At 40.4% G+C, this 27330-nt stretch overlaps 2 protein-coding genes and 1 long non-coding RNA gene across 3 annotated transcripts in view; 2 read left to right on the forward strand and 1 right to left on the reverse strand.

Moving 5' to 3' along the window:
• Positions 1-13074, reverse strand: part of LOC139801955 (uncharacterized) — a 45404-nt gene extending 32330 nt beyond the window's left edge. Inside the window, exon 1 of the long non-coding RNA XR_011728421.1 lies at positions 12085-13074. This is a non-coding gene — a long non-coding RNA (uncharacterized lncRNA). The remainder of the gene's footprint in view (positions 1-12084) is intronic.
• The window catches only part of PKD1L3 (polycystin 1 like 3, transient receptor potential channel interacting), a 35972-nt gene extending 22771 nt beyond the window's left edge, over positions 1-13201 (forward strand). The window contains exons 28-43 of the mRNA XM_071756646.1: positions 298-497; positions 642-868; positions 1397-1613; positions 2585-2813; positions 3541-3769; positions 4226-4322; positions 5710-5850; positions 6529-6714; positions 7383-7710; positions 7927-8060; positions 8810-8937; positions 9293-9453; positions 10057-10267; positions 11560-11661; positions 12101-12232; positions 13071-13201. Of these exons, the coding sequence (XP_071612747.1) occupies positions 298-497; positions 642-868; positions 1397-1613; positions 2585-2813; positions 3541-3769; positions 4226-4322; positions 5710-5850; positions 6529-6714; positions 7383-7710; positions 7927-8060; positions 8810-8937; positions 9293-9453; positions 10057-10267; positions 11560-11661; positions 12101-12232; positions 13071-13196 (2848 nt within the window). The 3' untranslated portion in view covers positions 13197-13201. The remainder of the gene's footprint in view (positions 1-297; positions 498-641; positions 869-1396; positions 1614-2584; positions 2814-3540; positions 3770-4225; positions 4323-5709; positions 5851-6528; positions 6715-7382; positions 7711-7926; positions 8061-8809; positions 8938-9292; positions 9454-10056; positions 10268-11559; positions 11662-12100; positions 12233-13070) is intronic.
• A 499-nt stretch (positions 13202-13700) lies between these two features.
• On the forward strand, positions 13701-20788 carry GCSH (glycine cleavage system protein H). The gene is made up of 5 exons (XM_071756645.1): positions 13701-13867; positions 17097-17176; positions 18364-18427; positions 19971-20102; positions 20658-20788. The coding sequence occupies exons 1-5, from the start codon at positions 13744-13746 to the stop codon at positions 20753-20755; spliced, it is 498 nt and encodes a 165-aa protein (XP_071612746.1). The 5' UTR covers positions 13701-13743; the 3' UTR covers positions 20756-20788.
• Positions 20789-27330: the final 6542 nt, after the last annotated feature.

The following is a 27330-nucleotide window of genomic DNA, read 5'->3' on the forward strand; positions in this document are numbered from 1 at the left end:
AAATGCTAAAGGAGGATGGCCTGGCAAGACTATGCATGCATCTTATCTTCTTTTATGTGTAATTTCCTTAACAATGTATGTAGAAATCATCCATTATCAGCTTTCCCTCCACAGTATGGCCAGAAGGAAAGGACATAAGCAGCTATGGCCATTCCATGCAAATCAATGCATGATATTTGGTAATCTGTCATAGTTGACGGTGCCTAGAGGCATGAAGAGGAGAGGACCCTGAACTACAGCTTTATTGTTCCCTCTCCTTTCTTTGTATCAATTTGATTTCTCTCTCCTTCTTCCCAGCAATCTGTTTTTCATGAAGACCTCAAAGGGTTTCCAGGATGGGCACATCTGGTACTCAGTTTTCAGCCGCTCCCCGCGAAGCTCCTTCACTCGAGCCCAGCGTGTGTCGTGCTGCTTCTCCCTGCTTCTCTGCACCATGCTGACCAGCATCATGTTCTGGGGAGTGCCAAAGGATCCAGCTGAGCAGAAAATGGATTTGGGTAACAATCCTCAGCATTGCTTGGGCAGGGAAATAGACAACAGCATCGAGAAGCAGGACAGTTAACAAATGGGCTTTTTCCCAAGAGGGAGACTGATGGTTCTTGAGGTTATTTTATTTCCTCCCCTTGCTTTGATCTTGACAGGTAGGATTGAATTCACATGGCAAGAAGTGATGATTGGCTTTGAGAGCTCTCTCCTCATGTTCCCCATCAACCTGCTCATTGTCCAGATCTTCAGGAACACACGACCCCGGGCAGCCACGCAGGAGAGAGAAAAGAAGCTGGGAAAGAATGGTCGAGTGTCCCCAAGCCTACCTCCCACCCCACAGGGCCCCGAGGCTGCCCCACTCACTCCAGAGGCTGTGACAAAGGCAAGTCCCTGTGAGTCCTGCACTGCCCTCTGCTGCCACACACTACCAGAGATCCTGGGTTAACAGCAGAAATCTTCCCTGTCAGATGGCCTTCAGCTTGCCTACAGCAAAAAGTCAATTATGGTGCAAACTGGTGCAAAGCACTCATTTACCCTTCCACACGGAATCCCCAGCTTCAGCAAGATCTGCCCATGTACATCCCAGCCCTTGCACAATTATTACGTGTGACCAAAATCACTGTGCTCAGGGCTGAAAAGCAAACATTAAGCAAGATAGTGAGGATGAAATGTATCACAGACCTAGGTCCTCAGGCCGATAAGCTGTATTTTGGAATCCTGAAAGCTGTCTCGCTTGAAATTTGCCTCATTGAAGTCTGCCTGTCACATCCAGCACTGTAGGATGTGCTATCCTTATCCAGTCTGGAGATTTTGGCAATCGGTGAAGTTTCCAGCTAGTGGTGCCTTCAGACCATATCAACTTCAATCCCTGCAGCCAGAGTCACTTCTGTGTTGCTGCTGTCTTTTCTAGGACATAAGAAGAATTGCCAACTCCCTCTTTAAAGCCCTGAAGACTCCGTCTCAAAGTTCAGGATCAGATCTTGGAAAGTCAACTAACATCAACACACTCTTGGCATTGGTTGAGGACATCATCTGCCAGCAGAACAGAGCTGGACAAGAGTTTTATGATGAGAGCAAAAAGAAGGATGACCCTATAATTGTCACATTAGGTGGTACAGACATACAAGGTAAACACCACAATGTGCCATGTCTGTTGAAACTTTTGTAGTTAAAATTATGGTGATACTGGATGTGATAACCCAATCTCTTCTTACATTCTGACTCAAAAGCAACTACAGAATCACAGAACATTTGAAGTTGGAAAGGATCTCTGGAGATTGTCTGGTTCACCACCCTGTTTAGGGCAGGGTCAGATGGAGCAGATTGTCCAGGATCACATCCAGACAACTGCTGATTATCCCCATGAACTGACACTTCACAAATTCTCTGAACAACCCATTCCAGTGTCCAACAGCCCTCACTACACAGAAGTCTTCCTTATGTTCAGACAGAATTTCTCATGTTTTAATTTGTACCCACTGAGTCTTGTCCTTTCACTGTGCACTAATGAGCACCCAACTGAGTAAAGACACTGAAATTTCTATTTCTTATGCTGTAGAATTGATTGGCTTGGGAGCAAGACCAGTATCTAATAGCATAAAGTGTCACAACTATCAGCTGTTACACAGTCTTTTGTGCTGCTTTTTTCCTTCTTGGCCTTATGCTGCTGTTCCTTTCAGTATGACTCTTAACTTAGGCATTCATTTCTTTGCAATTAAAAAATCATGTAGGATTAATCAAAACCACTGATTTCATTGAGACTGGCATTTGGCTTTTTCAGTGAGTGTACCAAACTACTAATTGCACAGGTAAACTATGAACAAATTACCACTTGATCTTATCTGATTTCTCTATTAAGGTTTTAGGACCTCAAACCTATTAAGTTGCCTCCTGGCAGCAATTCCAGCCCATTCCAACAGAAAAGCATTTAAGCTTCAGTACCAAAGTTGCTTTTATATGTCCCTTCCAATGTTCCTATTCACTGACACATTCACAGGCTTGAGCTCCAGTTCTGCCAACCTGAGTAGGAAACATTAAAGCTATGGGATAGTTGTGCTGATCTTCTTTTAAAAAAAAAATTAAAATTCTTTCCCTACAGATAAAACAAGAAGCCCAACTCCAGACAAGGTAAAGTGTGAGAGACTGAAATGCAGTGAGTACAACCGCTGCCTGTACATGCAACTCCAGCATCTAGAAATGGAGCTGGAATTACTGGGGCCCCACAAATTCCAGATGCCTCAGAGTTACACACAAGCTGTTCAGCAGGTTCAGCACATGAAAAACCTCCTGGAAAACCAGATCTGCTCAGCAGCATCCACCAGCAAGAGGTAACCTACTCCTCATCTCATCCTCAGTAGTAAATTCAGGTCATGAATTCAAGACTGGTCAGGATGATGAAGCCCAAATAATTACTGCTTAATATGTGCCAGTTAATCATTATTACAGCCACAGAAACATGTTTTATTATTATACTATTGTTGGACCAACAAAGAAATTTCAATGCACTGCAAACTGCACACAAAAGCCATAATGACAGATCATCACTCTTTGTCATTTTTGCCTCCAAAGCTGAATGCTACAATATAATGCCACATGGTAATGAAGGGCTGAGGTAATCACTGAGCTCCAAAGTCTCAGATGGCTCTTAAAATGTATGGATAAAGAAAAACTAAGAGCAGACAAATGTATTCCCATGAAATGTGATCATTAAGTTGGAAGCACTGAAAGCAACACTACTAATTATCTCTCTGGCCTTTATGGTAATCACAACAGAGCTAAAATGCACTCATGATTTTATTTGTCAATATTTCTACAGGAGGTTCAGTTATGCATGACCTGAGGAGTAAATATGCCCATAATAGTTGTTTTGATTTTGGCTGATCTCTGCACACTTCCCCATATTTTTGCTATCCTACATAACTGTATTAGTTAACAGACTTTAGATTGTCCTGACTGAGATTTTAAATCACAAGATGGTGCCTAACTCCACTGAAACCAATGACTGTGATTTTGGATTCTGCCCCATTGATTTTTTTTCTCTTGTTGATTCTCAAGGTGGTCCCTTACCCCGAGCTTCTCTGGTGATGGCAAGAAAAGTTCTTCCAAAGGGCTGCCTTGGTGGTTTGTGTTCATTGCTTGGTTCCTTGTTGCAGCCACCAGTGGTGTATCTGGGTTCTTTACCATGCTCTATGGGCTGCATTACGGCAAGGAGAACTCCATCAAGTGGTTGATTTCCATGGTCATCTCCTTCTTGGAAAGTCTTTTCATCACACAGCCCTTAAAGGTGAGATACTCAGAAATACAACCACTGGCCAATATGAACTCATTCTGCTATTATTTCAGGAAGACAATGTAATGGGTTCTCAAGAACCACAGGATTGCACACATCAAATGGGAAGCCCCTTAAAACAAGAGGTAGCAGGTGGTTACAAGCTTCTGTTGGCTTTTGTTGACATTAATTAACTTCATTAATTTCATCTCCCTTGCTTAATAGGTGAGTTTAATAAGTGATCATGTTCCTGAGTAGGGAAGATGTGTCATAGGGCAAAATCAGTGTAGCTGGATAGACCCCAGCCCTGTACAACTCTTCTCTAGTCCATGAGCTTCAGCTGCATGAGTTCAACAAAACCAAAGCACAATTGTTCTCCTGCAGTGCCTGGATTCAAAGGGATCCAAATTAAAGTCTGAGGTTCTTTCTATGAAACAGGCACATGGTGAGTCCACACCTAATTCTTTCCAGGTCCTGGGATTTGCTGCTTTTTTTGCTCTGGTTATGAAGAAGGTGGAACACGAGGATGAAGAAAACACACCTATTGATGGTCCTTTATCTACATTAGGTAACTGTCTGTAAAGTGAGAATTTAAAGAATATGAAGTGAACTCCAGGCTTTTGGAGTGCTTTATGTACAAATATGTGACTCTGCTCAACTGAGAACTTCATGAGTGACCTTTACACATCTGAGCCTCAGCAAACAGGGTTAGCAGGACTCACTGAATCCATGGGTGCTGTGACTATGTGCCTACCCATCAGCGTTCCCAAGATCAAAGTGGAAGTGGAAAAAAAACCTAAAAAATTCTTTTGTGCTAGCTGGAAGAGATGTGCAGAACTCTTGAAGAAAGAAACCACAAGATCAAAAAGACAAAAGTAGTTCTGGATCAAAGGAATAATACTTCCTTGTTTATCTTTTTCCATATGTTTTTACCTCTACAAATATATATGCAAGCACAATCTTCCCTAGCCCTGTTGTGAGCTGGTCCCCATTACTGGAAGATCTACTTGCTGCCAGGATACTGATATTTGAATCTTTCCTTCTCTCCATCCTTGGCTTGCCTTGCCAGGAAAAAAAATACTGTTCTACACTGATTCATGCTAGATCAACAAATAATTGTAAAAGTGGATAGTTGATAATTTTTCATCAACATTCAAAGAATACCTAGAAAATCAAATAAAACAATGTGGTAAACTGACCGAAGCCATTATAATAAAAGTTCATGAATCAGTGCTATTGGTATGCAGTAAAAATGCTTAAATATTGTAGCTCTCACATTAGACATAAAAAATCAGCTATACAAGGAGGCTTGTTTTAGCTCTGTGCAGGCATCTCAGTATTCATGGCATGGCTTGCAAACAAAACCTGTAAGTACTCCACAACCTAATGAACCATGTGACCCTGTGCAAAATGCACTCCTTATCTGGATTGGTAAATCTATCTGATAAGCATATCTAAAAATCAAGTTCTCACTCTCAAGGAAATTTTCCACCTCCTTTAAGTCTTTTGATATAAAAGTCCTCAGTATACACAGTTTTCTACAACCACAATTATCTGTATTACTCCCATAAACTAAACAGTGGCTTCTGCAATCACAATCATGTCTAAAAAAAATCTAAAAAAAGGTGATAGCAACAGACAGGAGCCCTAGGGCATAGCAACAATTCCTGATCAACAGCTTCCTCCCTGATCAGTCTCAGGCTCTGAATACATCACCTTCTGAGATGCTCAGCTGAGAGAGAGACACCTGGACTACACCTGGGCCTAAATCTAACACACTGTGAGTTCCCTTCTGCCCCACTGTTGCCTTACTATTCTGATTCTTGATGCCACATCCCCATTTTCCTAAAGGAAAGGATGAAATAGAAATGTATCCTTATAATGTCCAAAAAAGCAAAAAGCAGGTCATCCATGATCTGATGGATAATTTCAGGGTTTATTTCTCTCTCTCACAGGTGATTTAAATCTTTTCTTTGGAGCCCGAAGGGACAGCAGAAGCAATATTTACCAGCCCCCCCCTGCAGCTGATGTGGAGAAAATGAAAATCAGCTGCATAAAGGAGCAGAAAGCATTTGCCCTCATCAGAGAAATTCTGGGTATTATCCATATGTAGATTATCTTGTTTTATTCAGTAGCATTCTTCAGTATTTTTACATCAGTGACAATATTGTTCTCTCGGGTGAAAAAGTTTTGGCATATCTTTAGCTTTCTGCCAGCCACTCCAGTGCAGGGACAGCTGAAAAGAAGAGGGAATGGTAGCTGGAGATAAAAGTATGGCTAGAGGCTTGGTTTTATGGTAAAAAGCCACATTAGAGACACATGAAATGTTGAAGAAAAGTTAGAAAGGGTAAAAGGTCAACAGTTACATGAAGTTGAAATCAAATGAGCAGATGGAGGCCAGCTTTGCAAAAGCAGATAGTATCCACAGAAAATTATTTATGCCCCAGTTTTATTTCCTCCAGAAACAATGGAAAATACCACCTCAACTTCACTTGGAACGAAGTTAGGCTTCTGATTTTATTCAGAGCTGTCAGCACCACTGGTGTGCAGCCTCCCTTCCCACTTTCTTGCCTGCTGCTCATTCCAAATGTGCTTTGCTGAAACTGCAGCACAAGGAAGCAGCTTGTGTAAATAAATTCATAAGCACTGGTCAGTCAGAGACCAGCAAAGCTCCTTCTTCACCTAGTAAGTGATGACAGCAGTAATCATTTGTGCCATCTATTTTGAACAGTGTTAAATCTAAACTCTCATGTGTTGTCTCTTGTTTGTTCCAGCCTATCTGGGGTTTTTATGGATGCTGTTACTGGTTGCCTATGGGCAGAGAGATCCTAACTCCTACTACTTAAACAAACACATTGAGAACAGCTTTACAGATGGATTCCACGATGTCTACAGTTATCAGGATTTTTTCACATGGGCAAACACTACCTTAATCAAAAACCTTTATGGATCATATGAAGGTGCAGAGTCACACTCTTTCACTTGCCAGATTCTGAAACATTACCTTTTATACACGTCCCTAACTTGCACAAGCATGTTTGACAGGAGCAAGAGACCATAAGTGCATGACTGGTGTGGATTCTGATAATAAGCATATTAGTGGATAAACCCCCCCCCCCACAGCCTGACCCCAAGTTTAATGTGCCCTGATATTTTCCTTATTTTTAATAAGCTGAAAGTTCTGCACTGCAACTTTGCATTTTTCACATTTTACATTACTTTTTCCAAATCTTCAGATACATGCCTTAGTTTTACACCAGTTTCTTTTCATAATTCAAAAGAATGACACATAGGTGGCACTATAAAGCTTTCCCTCGGGAGAGCTCTGTTTGCATCATGAGTTTGGTCACTTCGAAGGCTGATTATGCAACATCCCTGTGTTTCTCTGTAGCCATAACCAGTAATAAACAGGTTAAATACTGATAGATAATGGTACTGACCTCTGTTATCTAAGAACTCAGTTCAAATCAACACGAGGGATTAATTTTCGTTACTATTTTGCTTACAGTGTTTTTAGAAAAGAATCTATAGCAAAATATTAATGCATCAGAGACTCACAAATGAGATGAGGAAATAATATTAGTAGTTCTGTCCTTGCCAGTTCTGCTCTTCTCCATCTCCCACTTAGGATTCATTACAGATGGCAATTCCAAGCTGGTGGGTAGTGCTCGAATTCGCCAAGTAAGAGTGAAAGGAGGCACCTGCCCGATTTCTCCCCAGCTCCAGCATGTGATTCAGGAATGTCATGCTCCATATTCCCTACCCACAGAAGATACATCAGATTATGGGGAACACTGGAATGCTTCAGTCTTCGATAACTCCTCTGACCTGAGCTCAGCCTGGCAGTATCAGAGCCAGTCCAAACTGAGAGGGCAGCCCAGCTGGGGCAAACTTGCCATCTACAGGGGAGGGGGATACGTGATCCACCTGGGAACAGATCCTAAGAATGCTTCCAGGTACTGCTTGTATCCTTGTAAATTATTAGTGTATCTGCTGTAGTGATGCTCTTTCTTCTGCCCTATTTCAGATTCATTTCAGATCATATTCTGAGTTTTCCTACTGTATTCATCCAGACTGGATCTAGCCTGGCCTTTAACACTCCTATTCTCCCTCCACATGATACTGTCTTACTCCTGTATTAGTTAGATCACTGGCTATACATTTTTTGGCAGAGTTCTCCAGTACCTTTTCAACAACACCTGGATGGACACCTTCACAAGAGCAGTGTTTGTTGAATTTACAGTCTACAATGCCAATGTCAACCTGTTCTGCATTATAAGCCTGATGTTTGAAACCAATGCTTTAGGTGAGAACCCTTTTTAAGTTACACATTTCTGAAGACTTATGGAGTGCAGATTTACATGTTGTCAGTGTTTACTTAGCTCCTGACTCAGTAAACATCTGCTGGTGAAAGAAACAGGGTGCTGAGACTTAATATCCAGAATTTACACAAGAACAAGAAAAACTGTGTTTCTTAATTTAATCTAATCAATACAATATTAGGACAGAAAAATAGAAATAAGTCTTTTTTGTTCCAGAAGACTTCTCATATATAGTTCTGTAACCATATAATAAATAATCTGGATGCAACAAAGAAAATAGTGAAAATAGATACTGGTTTGCAGGCCATAGAAAAACATTTAATCTGAACAGCAGCCTCTTTCAGGTCTATCCTGGTACTGGAAAATGCCCAAACCAGACCACAAGGCTGAGCCCATTTTCTTTTTAGAGTGAGATTCAGATTTACATCACCAGGACCTCCTGTTACATTTCTGCATTTGTCGTCCAATCAGAATTCTGCCCTGCAGAGTATGATATTATCATGCAAGAGATAAACCACTGCCTGCCTAAAATTCCTTTTTGAGGAGAATTTCAAGGGACACTTACAAGGCTATTCACATACTCAAGTCTAAATCTTAGTTTGATAGTTGGATTCAGTCTCATTGATGGGAATGTGGATATGTATGTAAGTCTCAGCAGTCAACTGAGTTGCTTGAATGCAAACAAAAAGATGTAACCTACAGAGCACTGAGGTGAATATTGTTTGTTTTTTAGGAGCCTTCTTCACAAGTGCAGAGTTACAAAGTGTTCGGCTTTACCCCTACACCGGCAGCCTCCACATCTTTGTGGTTGCAGCAGAAATAATTTATTTCCTCTTTGTTGTGTACTACATGATAGTCCAGGTGAGGCCCAATGGAAAGCTCAGCAGGCAGCATCACCTTGTGTCTGGTTTTTATTTCACTTTAAAAAAAAAAAAGTGAAACTCACAGGTACAGTGAGACTGTTCTTGACTACAGAAGCACAGCTGCTGGCTTGCACCCATGGAAGATTGATTCAGATACTTTCTCTGCATTAAATAATGTGAAGGCAACATTTTATTTGGATGGAATGCTCCTTTTGAGAAATATAATGAGAAACGAGTGCAAGATGTAGTTTTATCAGTATGCAGCAGCCTGGAGGGGATAACCCTAAACTTTAGTGATGTACTGTATGATGTGGAGTCTTGACACTGAAGCAGTAAAAGTCCTCTTTTCACAGGGAAAAGAGATGAAGGCTCTGAGATGGAGATACTTCCACAGCAAGTGGAATCTCCTGGAAATAGCCATTATATTGATTAGCTGGAGTGCCCTGTCAGTGTTTGTGAAGCGGACAATCCTTGGGACCCGAGACATCAGCTACTACCAGGAACACAAAGAGGAGTAAGTACTGATACCTGTTAATCCACCCCTCATTGGTGCTATTTATGTAAAACCAAAATCCAGTTTCCCTTTTCCCAGCCAGCAGGTTGTCTCTGCTGGATAATGCTACCCTACATGACTATATGCATGAGGCATATACGGATTTCAGATGTGTGTCAGCAATAGGATTTTCTTCTGACATTGCTCCATAAAATCCAGCAGAGGAGCACCAAGTTCCCCAGCCCAGCTCCTAGTTCTCCATCTACTTGGGTTATTTACACGTGCATAGAAAAACCCAAGTTCCTGTCTAAGGATCAGAATCTGACAGTATGATTGCATTAGCTGCCTGTAAACTATGCTAAATACGAGCAGTAGTTGGGCTACAGCCTAGAACCTCTCTCAGCTATAGCTAATGCTGCTCAAAAGCATTCTGCCATTTACAACTGAGTTTTTTGTGTGCACACAGCAGGAAGCAGATGAGAACATTCAAGAAAGAACTCAAGCTAGCTGTGCCCTGGAAACAAGGACAGAGTGACTGTTTTTTCCAGCATACTCATTTATGCACTTCAAAGGCTTCTGTGTGCACAGTCTAAAACCTATTTCCTTTTTTTTCCCCCCCAACAGCTGTGTAAGCTTTAAGGAAACAGCAAGGGCTGATGCAGTTCTTGGCTACCTGGTTGCATTCCTGGTGCTTCTCTCCACAGTGAAACTGTGGCATCTCCTGAGGCTCAACCCTAAACTGAACATGATCACTTCAACTCTAAGGAGGGCATGGGGTGATATCTCTGGATTCCTCACTGTTATTGCAATCATGTTCCTTGCCTATTCCATTGCTGTGAGTACCACTGTGGTTTCTGTTGCCTGCACTCTGCATCCAGGTACTGTCAGCTTAAACTAATTACTTCTGAATATTGAAAACAACACAGTTTTGAAATGGGAAACCAAATAACGCTGCCTATCTAAACCTTAGGTTAGCTGCTTGTAGCCCAATTCTTCAACATAAGTGAAATAGAAGCTAAAATATACACTTGTCTGTTTTTTGCAAACTGCAATTTAGTACAAAAATCAGACTGAAAAAAAAATATTATTGGTGTGTATTAAGTGTGACAAAGAACAAGGTAAAAGAAAAATAGTTTTCTGGATAAGCTTAAATTGGGGAGAGAGCAGCAAGTGCCATTTTGTTTGGGCAGTTTTTAAGTGAGAAGTTATTGGTTTTCTACCTGTTACAGGAATACTCAATCTAATCAGACTAAAGAATTACACATGTATGCATATTTACTGTTTCAGCTGAGACGTTTTGTGTAAATCTTTTGTCAAAGTGATGTGGGAAATTCAGTTTATCTCAATTGCAAAAATCACTGAAAAAGCAGAAACCAACCGAGCCAAAACCAAACTTCCCTGTAAAGTGCAGCTTTGTGACAAATGAGACCTGCTTTGACATTCCCCATCTCTCCCTTCAGCACTGCCACTGTGTCAACTGAGTAGCCTCAGGCACTGCTGTGGCTACAAACTCAACTGTTGAAGTGATGAGATCCATGACCCCTCCTGTTGTCACACCCTGCTGTGAAAAAAACAGGCAGAGAGATGGAGAAACTGCAGCAGCCCCCATTTCAATCAGAAACAGTAGGCACACAAGATACAAATGAAGAAAATAACACCTTGGTTATGAGGGCAAACAAGGAGGTTGTCTACTTGGAACAGATCTGTGCACTGAAAGGGAAACGTTTGTGACTACGATTAATTTGTTCAATTATGCAGGAATAAATCTGCTCCTTGGAGATGGAACAAATTGTTTTAATGATATGGTAATGTATTTGCCAATCTTGTGCATATCAGGTGGCAAGCTGAGCATATAAAGGACAATCTCATATCCATGACACAAGGTCTTAGAGCTAACTACATGCAGGAAGTGTGACTCCTGTTCCTAGCTCTAGGTCAACCTTATTCCGTGACCTTGTCTGCTGTTTCCCCTGTTTGTAAAAAAACAAAGAAACAAACCTATTTCTCAAAACAAGCTTCATGGCTGATGACAAGCCAGGAGGGCTTTTTCTGAATACTGCAGGCACTGGCTGATTTTGCAGCAAGGACTCTGGTCATGACACAAGACATGTCTTCCTTCCTCTGCAGACAAACCTGATGTTTGGCTGGAAGCTCTCCTCTTACAAAACTCTCTTGGATTCAGCAGAGACCATGGTCAGTCTTCAGCTGGGAATCTTCAACTATGAGGAGGTACCACCTCTATTCCTGAGAACTTTATCACTCTCTATTTAGCATCTCAGCTATTAAATATGCTTTGACCCAGGAAACAGAAAGACTGTAAACTAGTGGTAGACATTAATCTAATTTTGCAAGCTCCCCAGTTTCCTAAAGCAGCCACCTTTTCTGCTTTACAATCAAATGCAAACACTTAAAACTCCTCAAAGCTTGCCAATATTCATATAGCATATTTATAAATTATATCATTTTTGTACTATAACATATCAGCATAGGAAAGTGATTAAAGGAGAAAATCTACACATATATGTCTAATATATATATAGCATAATTTATTAGCCACAAGGATTTCCAAAGATAAAAAGTCCTTATTGTGTCTGAACTGCTTGTATGTATGCTTTTATTGTTTGTTTTTACAATAAAAATATGACAACTTACCTTATGAATATTACAGGTCTTGGACTACAATCCAATTTTAGGCTCCTTCTTAATTGGATCCTGCATCATTTTCATGACATTTGTGGTACTGAATCTGTTCATTTCGGTGATTCTCGTTGCATTTAGTGAGGAACAGAAGCATTACCAGGTGTGTTCATCTAAGCTCTTCTGCTGTTTTCAACATTTATTGTGCAGTGCTTACTCATGATTTAGGTATTCCTCCTTTGGATGAAACCCATGAAAACTCAGTCCAACTCTTAAGAAGTCAACATTTGCTCATAAAGCACACTTCAGATTTTCCAGATTTACATCCTTTCCTGTTCAGACCAGTTCCTGTTATTTAGCACAAGGGCTGATTTGTAGCCTGCTGTTCACCTACTAAATTCTACCAAAAAAAAAAAAAAAAAAAAAAAGTCTTAGACTTGAGCCTGTCTCCATTGAAATTAGTGCCAAAACTGCTATGAATGTCCATCAAGACTTTACAGCTCCCTTTAAAAATGTTAGAGTGCCTGACCCATTGGTGCTACTGACAGCATGGTGTGAAAGCTTGGTACTACAGCACTGTCCAAAATTCCTCTATGCTTTAAAGTCAAGGGAGATGAAAACAAAGGATATGGCCTCAACAGAAACCAAGGTAAAATTACTTTTTTATCATGTACTCCACCTATAGATGGTGGGCAGCTCATTGTACATAACGATAGCTGTATAGTACCTGGCAAGGGAACTTCCCTTGCCCCTAGCAAGATTTCCATGGGCTTCCACAGAGCCAGAATCTCTTCTGTAATGTCCATGCTTACTCATGCTCACCCAGGACTTTTGTCCTCAAAGTTTTAGCCTCGAACTTTTGCTTTGGCAGTTCCACTCTGTTGAGAGTGAAGGCTGGATTGTGTCACCTCAAGTGGAGGTTTTCTTTTGCGACTTTCTATGGCTTCAGGAGATTCTGTATCCACCTCTGGTCACTAACTCGCTCCTTCTCGTTATTTCAGGCTTCAGACGAAGAGGAGATCGTTGATTTAATGCTCATGAAACTTTTCAGTTTCTTCGGGATTAAATGCAAGAAGGAAGAGAAGCCCGTCACTAACGACCAACCGGAAGAATGTGCCAACAATTAAATGATAATCACCATGAAAAGTGGCTTAGTTTGTGGGCGAAAGCTTCACTTTTCAACCATCAGCTGCATTGGGTAGATGTAGGACATTGTGGCTTCTGACCGGCATGCTGAGACGTTCCACTAATAAACTGCTGCTGATTGACGTTATTGTGGAGTATTAGCAAAGAAATAACGCTAAACCTGAGATACAGTGCCCCACGCGTACCTCCTGTAGAATTAGCAGCTCTGTTTAATAAAAATTCTGTTAAATAAAGTTCTTGCAAACTTCGCCTGACAGACTCCGCTTTCCTCCACGCAGGCGCCGCGGGAAGATGGCGACCGCCCTCCTCCCGCCGGCCTCCCTCTGCTCCCGCCTCAGGGACACCAACCCCCTCCGTCCCCCGGCTGCCAGATGGCAAATCCCAGTCAGACACCGTGGGTCCCTGTCGCGAACCCCGTTGCCGGCTGAGGGGACGCGGCCACCCGCGGCCACACCTCCCGGGGTAAGGGCCGCCCCGGACACCGCCCCTGCCAGGCGGGAGCCCGGCGCGGCACCGCCCCTTGCAAAGATGGCGTGGCGGGCGCTGCGGAGGTTTGGGCCGGTTTTGGGGCCGCGCTGCCCGCGCTTCTCCCCGCCGCCTCTGAGGGTGGCGGCGGCCCGGAGGTTCGGCACCAGCTCCTTGGTGCTGTCCGGTGAGTAGAGATCTGGGGGAACTGCGGGGGAGAAGGGAGGCCAGCGGGAGAGAGGGGCCCAGTGCTGTGAGGAGCGGGCGCTCCTCCTGTCAGGGCTGCGGAGGGGAAGGGGTGGCTGCAGCCCGGCAGTGACCGCCCCGCTGCCTGCGCGGAGCGGACCCCAAGTTTTAAATCTTCACGGGTGCGCTGAGGTGTCCGGCTGTGAGGCGTGTGGTCTGCTGCAGCCACCCCGGGGCGGGGATCGGAGTAGTGCGGCCATGGGAAGCGGGATGCTCCGGAGATCCCGGCCGAGTCATCCTCTCCCGCTGGTGCGGGGATGTGGATGGGATAAAGCCTCGCAAGATGGCTGAAGCCTTTGCAAGGGTTTATGGCTGCAGGGGGCAATTAGTGCCTCCCCGCTTTTGGCTGAACGCGTTTCACTGGTGCCTTGTCCCGGTGCTGACACTTTCCCGGTGCCTCCTCCCACGAGGAGTTGGTTCATCTCCCTCCACTGGCAGGAAACTTTTAACCCCCTCTCCATTCTCCAGTTGTGTTTGTCTTTTCTTTTAATCAAAGTGGCTCTGTCTCCTTCTGGCCTACAAGCTTCCCTGGGTGGGATGGGTGTGGGGAATGCGAACTTGACACGCACAAAACCCAAAAAACAGATTTTCCACGCATGGTGGTGCTGAACCAACTTGCTGATGGCTCCGAGGGACATCGGCAGCACTGCAAGAAAGGGACAGAAATGGGAGGCTGGAGCACCCACAACGATGGGGTTGGAGGGGGCTGCCAGGAAACCTGAGCCAGATTTTCAGGGCTTTAGGGGTGAAGAAGTTCGGCTCCGTCTCCCTGGGTCCAGTACAGAGTAGATATCCTAGTGGGATGGACTCGGACATCACCTGCGTGGTGTGATTTTTGGATGTAATGCAGCTAATTCTGAGAGTATCTGCTGCTTTTGGCCCTCTTTGAATGGAAGTCACCGAAGTCTAAAAAACCAGAATCTGTGGTACTCTAGTGAAAAGAAGTAGTGAAAAGGTAGGAGAGAAGGAGAAGATGCTATAAAAATAACTGCTGCTAAAAAGAGGTCATAAATTTCCTTCCAGATAGTGTTTTAATGTATGTTTAACTGCCTGCTGATGCAAGTGGAAGAAACAGTAGTCATTATTTGAAAGATAAGTGAGTCAAGATCTAAGCCTTTTCACTATTATAACTGTTTAATGTACCCATTGTTTTTCTATAGGTATAAATTAAAGGAGTAACATAAATTATGCTTTTGTTTTAGGCAGAGAGGAAAGATTTTGTATGCCTGTTTGTGGAGGTGTGAGTTTTCCTTCACTCTTCAGGTATATATTTATGAAATATTTAATAGAGGCAGGCTAAACCAAATGGAAGTCTGAATTCAGAATGTGGTAGCCATGCTGCAACCAAAGTCATATTGACATGAATGAAGCTAGAGTAAATTTAGCTGCTCTTCTGAAGAAAGGATATGGTATGCTTTGACATCTCATATTTGTGTAATTTCATTTATTTAATGGCCAAATCATATAAGCTCAAAGTTCAAATTTTGAGATTACTTATTAACTCTTTTTAATTTGACCTTTATTTGCAGTGGGTTTTGTTACATGGTTAGAATTTTTCATTTTTTTTACATCTTTCTTGGTCCTACAAGAAGCTTATGTGTTCTTCTAACTGTTGTGAACATTCTACTGCTGTGTTCTAATCTGATCATGGAAGTCTTCTGGTTTTATGTATTTTTTTAACCTTGCTTTATCAATAAATCTTATGCAATATTGTTATCCTACATAAAAAGACATTGATCGGCTTCTTTGTGACATATGTAATGTCACAACTGTTCAGCTTGGGCTTGAGATTGTGGCTCATAACCCATTTCCAATAAAATTCCTAGGGGTTTAATGTTTGACCTAAAATGATTTCAGGCATTTGAGTTATTCTCCCCATTAGGATTTGTCCTGAGACATTTTAGTAGGTTTTTAAGTGATAATTAATGGAAAAATACTTCATATTTGCAATTTACTAGAAAATATTTTGTGGATTTGTAAAAATACGTATTGCTCTACCAAGGTCTATAAAATTTAGGCAGACTTCAAAGACAAACCATATTATCTGAGACTTGCATCTTTTACATCTGTTCAGCCATAAATAGGAGGATCACCACAGTTGAAGCAACTTTATATATGACTTGCGTGGAGGGGAAAAATTTTAGTACATCTACAATTCTTCTTTCCTTCATGTAGAAGGTTAGAAAATACATTAGGATTTGCAGAAGTGCATTTTCTTGAGAATAAGGAGCAGAAGAATTTTGAATGCAAAAGGTCCTGCTGTACCACTCTGGCACTAAGCACACAGGAAGCTCTGTTTAAGAAATTATCTTTACCAGCTTCGGAACATCCCTTGCCTGGCTGAATAGGTGCTACAAGTGAAGAGTAAAAAGAAATCTGGGGAAAAAAAAAAAAAAGGTGGGGAATTTATGAAAGTGGGGAAACCAAAAAAGCAGGCTGAAAATGCTCAGAGTAAGAAAACTTTCAAGTAAAATGTTAACAAGAAAAATGTTAACTGTTTCAAGTACTTCTTCTGAAGCTTTTCTCCCCATGACTTCATAAAAAGAACTGCATCTAATAAAAGCTAGCACAAGTGCCCACCTCCTGTCTTACACATATAAAATACATGTAGAATTGTAAGATTGCTGTGAAAAAACTTAACAGGGTCTTTAAGACAGGGTCTTAAAATTCTTGTTTTAAAACTATACGGAATAAATGTGAGGGGGACTTTTGCTAGCTAGGGTTTTACTCCAACTGATGGCTCTCTTGAAGGATTTTGAATGAGATGCTGCAATGCTGACACTCTCTAATGAGTCATTAACAGTGGCTTTGAAATGCCACTCTGCTATCACAGAAGAGCAATGAGTAAACTACACATAAGTGCTTTACATTTATACTTTTGTTTGAAGTAAAATTACTCCTTGTGCTCCTTTATCAGTGTCTAGATGATTGCACAGGAACTCCTCAGAACACCTAAGGAGCTTCTGCTGTGTCCCTCAGCATGTCACGGGCAGAACAAAATGCTGTAAATTGTATGTGCTGTTTAAAATATTGTCTCAGAAAAAAAAGAACAAAACTAACCTCAGTAAAAAAACCCCACAGTTGAAGCATGCAAATGTGTTACTCTAGTTAAGTGAGAAACGTGTCACTTATTTCCAAAATACCAAGGTTTTGGTTTTTTTACATTTTAGCTCGCAAATTCACAGACAAGCATGAATGGATTTCTGTTGAAAATGACATTGGAACAGTAGGAATCAGCCATTTTGCACAGGTATTGATCCCTCCCCCCCTTACCCACGTTGGCAATATTTATTTATGCCCAAACTGCTCTTGTCCTTGCTCTTTGGACAGCTACAGGATTTTATTGTTCTAATTGCATATGCTATACACTGAGCAAGATTTTTTGGACTTGGGTCTACCAAAATATTTGTGAAGTGAATGCTGCTTCAGCATTCTGAATCAGTTCAGATTGAACCCATGGAGAGCATGAGAAACTTAATGGTTCAGCAGAATGTAAAGCCTCATTTATTTACTTAATTTCATATAGACCTGAGGAGGTCGTGGCTGTATGAGGAGGGTATCTTGGACCTTTTAGGCCAAATTTCCCTTAAGCATGAATACAGTGCAATCCCTCTGCCTGCAGAACAGTTGTGAATAGAAGAATAATGTGGCATCTAGGACAGGAGTTCTTTTGGATTTTTTTGTTTTGTTCTTATGCAAGTACTTCATTTGGAACAAATGAAGGATGGAGATTCGCTGTATGCAAAACTTAAGAAAATCTGATGTGAGAAGCTATCAGATAATGATGTGGAATTCATGTTTCTTAGGACAAGCAGCATCTCCAGTAATCTCAATTTTCTGTAAATAACACTAAGACTCTGCAAGATCCCTGTCCTTTTGTGAGACAGGGTACATCTGTCAGGGAAGAGGCAGAAGCCTGTTCTAGTTGAGTTGATTCTTATGGTGATAAGGCTCATTAATTCAGTAAGGACAAACTGTATGCCAACAGTTCTCCAGTTGCCCATGTCTCTGGGAAGGAATCATTGTGTTGTCTTTCAAACTGCACTGGAAGTAAATCCTCTGTGCTTTGTAATGGGGATAATTCCCTCAAATCACTGGGAACTTTGTCTGTTGAAACAGTTGTTACTCTCGCTGGTGCTAAGAGGATCAACAGATGTTATTTCTCACTCTGCCTGGAGAAATCTGTATGTAGACCTTGTAATTTGGCCTGAGGGCTATTAACATACTGTAATACATAAACAGTAATTGGGCAGTTGGGGTATGATAACATTTTTTCAAGTTAAATAAAAATGTGCTTAAAAATGTGTCCTTAAAAGAATGAGAACTAAATCTGGAGACAGAGATGACTTCTATACAAATTCTACAGCTACTGTATCAGATCTCTCCTATGAATACTTTCTCTAAAGTATGCTTTGATGCTTTTGTTTTTCTTTTAAGGAAGCACTAGGAGATGTTGTTTACTGTAGTCTTCCAGAAATTGGGACAAAATTGAGTAAACATGGTAAGTTTTAGCTCTAATTTCTAATTAAGTAATTCTTCTAACTTATCCCACTGTCACTTTGTAAAGATTAACTTTATGAAGTAATCTTTAAGTTCATTCATACCATTATAACTCTTCTGGATGCAACATAAATGCAGATATTTCTACAAGAGACAGCTGTAATTTCAAATTCTCAGTGTCAGACTGTGTGTGGTAGCAGAAAATATGTTAAACTGAAGACTTTTATTCAAAAATAATCTTTTTTTTTTTAATAATTTTATCTGTGTTCCATTTTTTTAAATACTTATGGTTTGATTTGGGCTTGGTAGTGTTTAGGCTGGCTTATTTGTAATTCTTACACATTTCATGAGTTGTACTATGTGATACCAAGCTCCAGTTTTTCTATGGCTATAGAGACTCAGTAATTTTAGGGTACCAACTGCAACCATAGGTTTTTACTCATCAGTGATGTACAAATAGCTGATATTCTTGGTCATCCAGTTACATAATTTTCCACATTAAAGAAGAGTGAGCTTTTACAGACAGAAAGGAAAAGCCTATTCCTGTATCTACAGGGAGAGCTGCCTTGCTAGTATATTAAGAAAATATTTTCATTAGCTTAAGACACTAAAGAAAGAGCACAGAATGACTGAGTTAGAGTAGCAGGCCTTTCTTTGCCATCCTCCATACATAACAGGTCCATATCAAACTGTTTTGGCCAAATCTGTTGCATGGCATTGAATGGGTGAATGCTAGACAAAAGGTCTATCTGCACAGGTTTCAGTTAACCAACTTGTAGTTTTGTTTTATCTGAAGGATTTTAATTGCCATTTAGTCCTCTTGTCTACTCGTTCTGGCCTTAGTCTAATTCCAAGTTTTCCCAGAACATGGTGTTCTCTGATTCCTTGTGCTGATGCCTATGTGCTCCTCTGACAGCTCAGTGTTCCTTCAGCCTCTGCCTTTGCTTAGAGTTACTCTGGACTAAAAATGCTCCAGGCACCACTTCCATAACTGCCTACAAAATAGAAAAAAGGGAAGAGCAGCTGCTGATTCCAGGGGGGTGCTTCTGAATACTAATGTGTGTTTTCCAGTGAGTGCAAATGTAACACTTGATACTGTTTCTGAAGAAAAAATGGGATTCCTGAAAATTGTGGCTACATCTATTTTGCAACCAAATGATGTACAGAAAGGTTTAAGTTGTAGATAAATGACATATTCAGGTCTCTTGCAGCAAGAGCTGAATTTTTCCTTCTAACCCAGTATCACATATACTGTAGGGCTTTAGCCAAAGGATTAGCCAAATGAAAGAAATTTCCATTCTTCTGTAGAAATCTAACACTAGGTAGTATTATCCAAGTCTCCCACAACAATTCAGGAGTGTAAACATCAACTTTAATACTGCTGTCATTGTCATAAAGTTGGTAACTTCAATCTCTTTGACAGTTTCCCTTGCTCAAGATCAAAACTCTTCTTCAATGGCAAGTGATCACCAGAATGTCTGATTGAAAAAAATGGAGTGCTTTGTGTTTTCCTCTTACCAGTGTTCAATCATATTCTGTTTCAGATGAGTTTGGAGCTTTGGAAAGTGTGAAAGCTGCTAGTGAACTCTACTCACCTCTTTCAGGAGAAGTGACTGAGATTAATGCTGCACTTGCAGATAATCCAGGGCTTGTCAATAAATCTTGTTATCAAGATGGTAAGAGGTCATTTTTATCTCTCAGTAGTGAATACCACAGGGATTCTTGCAATTCCTAGTTCTTCCAGCTCAGTGGTGTGGAGGCTTAAATGGAATATATTGCATATAGTTAAAGGCCAGTAAAATTTAGCATGAATTAAATGAAAATTTAGCATATTTTGGTTTTGGCTTTGCTGACAATGATTTTTTAATGTGTTCCTTACAGACTGTGGTTGAATTTCAGTTTCTTTCCCTTGATCACATTTGTCTTTTTTTTTTTTAAATTTTTTAATCTTAACAGCTTATGATACTCTGAGGTCAGACTCTTTCTGACAATGTCTCCTTAGTGCCACTGTCAGAGACAATGGGTCTGACTGACTCAGAAGGCCATTTCTTATGACAGGTTGTTCATTTTTTAAGGTACTGAAACATTGTCTGCACAAGAAGTCCTGTTGATTCTACCAGTGTTAGAGGGCTTGTATGCCTACTGAGAGTTCCTCTCTAAGGCAGTAACATGAATTAATCTTTCTTGTAGGATATCAGCAACTGTTTTTCTTTTTAACTTCCTAACTACAGGTTGGCTTATCAAGATGACTGTGGAAAACCCTGCTGAGCTTGATGAACTGATGAGTGAAGATGCCTATGAGAAATACATAAAATCCATTGAGGACTGAGCTGGAATAATGAAATAAATCCATACAAAATAATTCAGTGTAGTTTGTCATCAGTTGGGGAAGTACTGAATATCCAGTTTTGGCAACCTGAAAAACATCACTTATGGTCATGAATACAAGGCCATAAATAATAGCAGTGATAAAAATGTTTAACATCTGCATACCTGCAGGGGTTTTTTAGTCTGTTGTCTGATTTATGTAAGTTCAGGATGTTATCTACAAAATTTATTTGCCAAAACATACACTTCCTAAGATTTATTTGACAATCAAATTTAATAACAACAGCCTTAATATGCTAATTCTGTAGTGTGCACATGACTGTTCCTGTAACCTGGACTACTGATATACTTCTCTATTGCTCCCAAGATACTGAAAAGTGGTGTCTCTCTAACCTCCTAATATTTTTCCTAATCATAGTTGCAAAGATGGTATGAAAAAAGGAGAAACCATATTATCAACTACCTCTCTGCATGACTTTTACTTCTGATTCAGAATTAATTAATCTTTTGTTTTCCTTGTTTTTCTATGTAATCAAATAGTTGTGCCTTTGAGACATAAGGTATTGTCCTTTCTTCTGATTTCTTTTCTTTCTTGGTCTGCAAAACTCATGCAGTGATAGTGTGTTGAGGTTCTGAGGTGGGTTATTTAGGCTGTATTTTTTGCCAGGCAAACACTATCTGTGTCTCCAGTAATTAAGAGTTTCTGTATCTTGTGCCTAGCAATTGTGGTGATGTCAGAGGAGTAGAAGTGTGATCAGGAATAGTTTGATGTATAATGTATCCATGTTTGTTTGTCTTTAAGGTGAAGTAGGCACACTGCTGTAGTGACATCACAGGAATGCAACTAAAATTTTCACTTTGCAAACCAGTAAACTAAAGCAGCTGACTCCCTTAGATTTCATATTTAATGAATACTCAAATGTTCACTCAAAGCTGATGTGACATCTAAGGGTAAGGTTGAGTTGTACAGACCTGCACTTCAAGAAAACAAAAGTACAGCTGTGTCGTGGTCTAAAACTTTTTTCCCACAATTTTAATGTATGAATTAGAAGCTAAGCACAAAATGGGAACAAAAAACAAGTATCTGTAAGTTGACCTAGAGGAAACAGGGGAAGGCTTGGTTCATGTAAGATGACAAAGGCAAAATTCATAATCCTTTGAAAATTCTTTCCAAAAGCAAAGCCCTTCTAAAGGGTACAAACACCCTACAGGTTACACAGGGGCCTTTCTGTTGTATAAAAATGTAGGGCTTGCTTTTACAATCTGAAGGGATGTCCAAGTAATTGGTGGGACTTTTTTTAAATCCTAGCAGCTAATTTTTTGTAGACAAGTCTCAGATAAAAGCCCTGCCAAGAGAGACTCCACTGTGTATTTAAGATCAAACTATCTCCTCCACAGGAGTTAAACTGCAAAGTCACTAAGAGAAAGGAGTGAGTTAATTTGTTCCACAGGAGTCCTAACAGTCCTTAGCAGTGGCTTATAAACAAAAGGCTTCAGTAAACCTGGTGTAAATGCTTTAAAAACTGTCAGTACTTATGCATTATTCACAGTATCATGCAGCATTTATTGCAACAACCTGCAGGGCCCAGAGAGCTGGGAGCTTTATCCTGGCCTCTTACAGGCTCCCCGTGTCAGTTTGGATCTTTGAACCTCCCTGTGCACTTTCCAAAGGGAAAGATAAAGTTTGTTTAAAAGCAGAATGGATGCAGGCAAATGGACACAGGAATGCATGAAAAAAATGTTTCAATATGATAACTGTTTCTTCCTCCTAATTTTTTCCACTGTACTAGAGAGCAATAGGTCCTTTTTTCCTTGATATATAATATATGACCCTTATGGATCTCCCTTTAAAGGTTAGTCCAGAGTACTGTAATCCATTTTTATGCAATTTTCCCCATAAAATGTTTGTATTTCTTTCCTTTTGATCAATGGAATATGAAACAGCAGTTTCTATAATACCCTGGGGAACCTGGGAAATAGTAAAAACTGGCAAATCCAATCTCTTCTTCCTCAGGCTTTGTCCTCATCTGTGTGTAAGCAGTGTTCATAAGGTTACACATGAGTATGGATAAATTATAATTCCTGGGAAAAACGTCTGAAACAGAATTCAACCTCTCATGGATGTTCTTGAAAAGAAGGACCAGGAATCTCTCTATGCCTATTTCTTCTAGGGTTTTATATAACTTTAAAGCAATTTATTAGATTTCCCAGTTCCTCTATAAAGTGGGAACAATAATACTTGGGTGGTTTATGGTGTGGTTTATGCTGAGAGCTCTGGTGTTCTGCAGTTATGCAGCCCAAAGGATGTCTATTGGAGCAACTATTTTTATATCTTTCTACAGTCTACTCAACTGCCTGAATTATGCTGTCAAAAGAATGTGTTCTTCTTAGTTTGATGTCTGTTACTCAAGCAGAGCTCCCAGCTTTCAAATATTCCCATAACTTCTCTACTTCCAGCAGCAGGAAAGCCTCAGGCAGACCACCATGCACTGGTTGGAACCAGGCTCTGCAAGAACATCAGTCCCAACCTTGCCAGGATGAATCCATAATGTGCCTTTCATCAAAGTAAGAAGATGGAGTGGATGTGCATTGGCTTTGTCTACCACACAGTTTTAAATGTTTTTGTATCATTTTTTTGTATAAATTGTAGGGGAAAACATCAAACTTGTTCCCTGGTGTGTGCTCCTACAGAAAATTAATAAAGGAGATGATTTTTTACAAAATAACCACTTTATCTGTGACCATTTTAGTCTTGATTCTGATCTTAAGAACTTAACACTCATAGTCACTGGATACTAAACATTATGGACTTAGGAGAGAGACTGGTTTTATGGCAAACTTATTTCCACAGTTCACCCACAAACAGTAATTATGACTCTGTACCTCCTAGGGGTTAATTTGATCATCACCTTTCTTCTTGCCAACATTTCTTTTCCACAAGTACCAACCCCTTTATCACTCAAATTATCTAACTGAAGAATATAAACTAAGCTTGGAACTAATTTTTGAATGTGTCCTTAGTTTTCTAAGGTTTTTATCAACATCAGTCCTGAAAAGAATTAATACTGAATACTTTTGTCTGTTTTTCAACCAATGAACTGCTGCCTATCTCTGTGAATCTTGATCTATCTTGTATATAAACACAACTCATGTAACTGTTGCTTCTCATCAGAGGACAAAATATCAATGGTATAAGATAAATATGTAATATATATAATATATAACAAAAATACATAATAACATCTGGTGGTGTTTTGATGAGCATAAAACAAGGGCAATGTCAACTGCACTGTCATTAAATTAGCAGTAAGAAAATTAAGTAAGCAGCTCTAATAATGAGGTTAGAAGTGCAGCAGATCTGTTTCTAATGATCCCCTTGTCTGGTGTCTCCAGACAGCTGTTGTCCTGTGGATAAAGATTATTCTTCCTTTTTCTTAATACCAATGAGTAATTTACAATCTTCCTGTAGTGATGTCACTCATCAGAGTTTTAATATTCCACACGGACACATAAAAGACACAACATCCCTCAGCCTGGTCACAGGAACAAGCAGAACTGCAGCAGTAAATCTATCAAGAATGATCCTCAGCTCCTCAACTCTGCATGTGAGGATTTTTTTGATGCTGTTGGGAGACATCACCCAGCAAGAGGCAAGGGAACTTGCACCATCCGCACTGCGTGTTGTGGAGAAGAGAAATAAAACCTCAGAACAGCCCTTAAATTAATTAACAACGTGAGTTCAGCGCTGGGTGGAATGCCCCAGGGGGTCAAACGGTGACGTTCTCATTCAAATGCTTGCAAGTTAATAAAGGAATTATTGCAGAATGTCACCAGGCGGTGGCACTCGAGCTGCTCCAAATGGGATGGAGAGGTTGGGCCAACCTAGTGCTGGGGCTCAGAGGTACTGACGTGACATTCCTGCTCCAGAGGAATTTCACTTCCGAGGTCAATTTCAAGATCAGAAAAAAATATTAAGCACATCTGGCTTCATTGAAAATGCTTAAAAACCCACCTCGAAGTAATACAGGCAGGAAAGAATTAACTTGAACTTTATTGCCCCATCAGCTTGTCTTCTCTCCTTATCTCTTGCCCTTCTTGAAGCACACCTGAAATTTGGTCTGCCAGAGTAGGGGTGTGCATGGAGAGTCAAAAATTATACCAAATTCCAAACGATGCCAGGCATTATGTCAACAAAAGCCTTTTTCACTTAACAGAGCAGAGATCAGCCAGAAGCTTTGGTGAAAATGTTTGCCCAAATTCAGAGGTGAAGCTGCTGCATTAGCATTACCAAAGCTGTAAAAGTTCTCTACACAACACGGTGCCATTCCCAGAGCCAAACGTGTTTTAACGTGGTGAAATGTGGCCAGCTTGATGGAAAACTGAATGCCCTTTGGCAACACGTTTCCAGGGGATGTGACCTCATGGATGTAAAAAAATATTAAAAAAAACAAAACCTTGGGCAATATTCATCAGTGTAAATGATCAGCAAGATACGCTGCAGATGGCACAGGCACATTTTGAGAGCAGCTCAGGGGTGTCCTCAGTTTTTCTCTGTTTTCCCCACACTATTTAAGAGTCCTAGAGGAGCAGACCCTGGCAGGAGGAGCTGGGCTGTGGTATTGGGGTTGTTAGAGCTTGCCTTACAATATTGATATTCCTCTTCCTGACAAAGCATAATTCAGACACTTCAGACCTGATCTATTTTAATGCAGCACATCCTCTGCTATTAGGCTGTTTTGTTATTTGTTTATACTGTTTCATTATTTATGTCAGAATCTATTTTGTTTAGAGATGCATTTTAATGGAGGTGCAGCACTTGTACCTTTCTCTATCCATGAAAATAAATCCACAAGATACAAGGATGAGTCTGCACTTGTTAGGACTCACGAGGACTTCTGTTTCTCAGCCATCACCACTCTCCCTTCTTCACTGCATGGGTCTGAATCAAGAGAAAATGACAGAGAACTTAAATATTCTTGGCAGCTCCTGTCTATCCTGACAACCCCTCACTTGTGCCTCAACTGGTAAGGCAAAACCAGTGATAAAATTGGTGTACAGCCCTGTTGCACAGCTCTTTTTCTGCAATGTAACATCCTCATCTACTGCTGAAACATTTTTTTCAGCTTTCTGTTAGATTAAGGAGCATTTCTTACATCAGGTTGGCCTGGTAAATGTGTTAGACAGCACAGAAGAAAATTCAGCTACTCAAAACCTTGATACGAATTTGTTTGTCTACTCCCAAAAATTGTTGGCAGACTCTAAGAAACACCCAGAGAGGGATGATAAGAAATAGGTATTATTAGAATTATTAGTATTACCCCTGTATAAATACTTCATACACATCACACTTGCTATTTATAATACTCTATCTCCTGTAATGCTGATTAATTGCTGTAGTCATATTTTGTTCATTCTGTAAGAGCAGGAAAAAAAAATCTGAGACTTAAGAATAATGTTAAACTATGCCTTTTTTTTTTTTTTTTTCATTTTAGACCATCATAATCTTCACCCAGAACTCTAAGCTCATTACTTCAGGATCACCAGAGTGTAACAGTTTTAAATTCAAAGCATATTCCTTACCAAAAGGACAGGAAAACTATTATTCTCATTATTACAGTCTAATACATATATAATGGCACCTTAAGAAAACAGTTCTGGATTCTGGAGTTTGTGAGCTAAGTGTTAATTTTTTACTTGGAAAAAAAATATTAGATAGACCTTAAAAATTAGGAAATATTGCCTCTGGGGGAAAACCCAAACAAAAACACATACAAAAAAACCCCAAACCAGAAACCTGGGACTACATATTAACTACTTTGCCTTTCCACAGAAACACACAAAATTATTATAATTAATAATGAAACAACAAAGCAGATGTTTCTGAAAGAGTATAGAAAAAAAAGTGGTACTAATTACATAAGAACAAACATGTAACACTTTTTCTCCCGAAGGCTATCTGGCTTTTATCTGTAGTACACAGTAGGTTGAAAAAGTGTTGGTTAAAGAAAAGATGAAAACTTCTTCAGGTAGTAAGACAAGATGCTGTCCATGGAACTAGCACATTGTAACAATCAAAGAAACTAATATTGTGAACTCAATTAACAGAGAATGAATATTTGAAAGTGTCCTTATGACTCATTTACCTAATACCTACATCACCTCAATTCTGCATCACCACTGGAGGAAAAGGCATGTGCTGGTTGAGGTAACAGCTTGACTACAGTTACTGAAGATACACAGGGCTTAAAACCTTCCTCCTAGTCCTCAGCACTGAAATATTTTTATTATTTAAAAAAATCAGATTTATTTTCACATATCTTCCCTCTATGAAAGCCACTCCCTCCTCTCCTGGCTGTTTCTGTTTTTTTAGCACCTGGCACAGGCTGCTGACAGCTCAGTGCTGAATTCACTTCTGAGCATCTCAAGTGTCACCACTGACCCTCAGGATGCAAAGCTGAGAAGCAGCCAAGTCACCAACAGCTCATGTTGGTGAACTCTTCCTGAACTAGACTGCTACCCTGCCTGAAACACCATTAACAAGGAAACTATGGAGACAGCTACACCCATTGCAACCCC

The sequence above is a fragment of the Heliangelus exortis genome, chromosome 13, assembly GCF_036169615.1.
Source record: "Heliangelus exortis chromosome 13, bHelExo1.hap1, whole genome shotgun sequence".
In the NCBI taxonomy this organism is placed as follows: Eukaryota; Metazoa; Chordata; class Aves; order Apodiformes; family Trochilidae; genus Heliangelus; species Heliangelus exortis.

Excerpts from the sequence above, each read along its gene's own strand:
- GCSH (XM_071756645.1), top strand. The coding sequence starts at position 13,744 with ATGGCGTGGCGGGCGCTGCGGAGGTTTGGGCCGGTTTTGGGGCCGCGC. Across the intron at positions 13,868-17,096 it reads CAGCTCCTTGGTGCTGTCCG|CTCGCAAATTCACAGACAAG; the intron begins GTGAGTAGAGAT and ends TTTACATTTTAG. Across the intron at positions 20,103-20,657 it reads TAAATCTTGTTATCAAGATG|GTTGGCTTATCAAGATGACT; the intron begins GTAAGAGGTCAT and ends TCCTAACTACAG.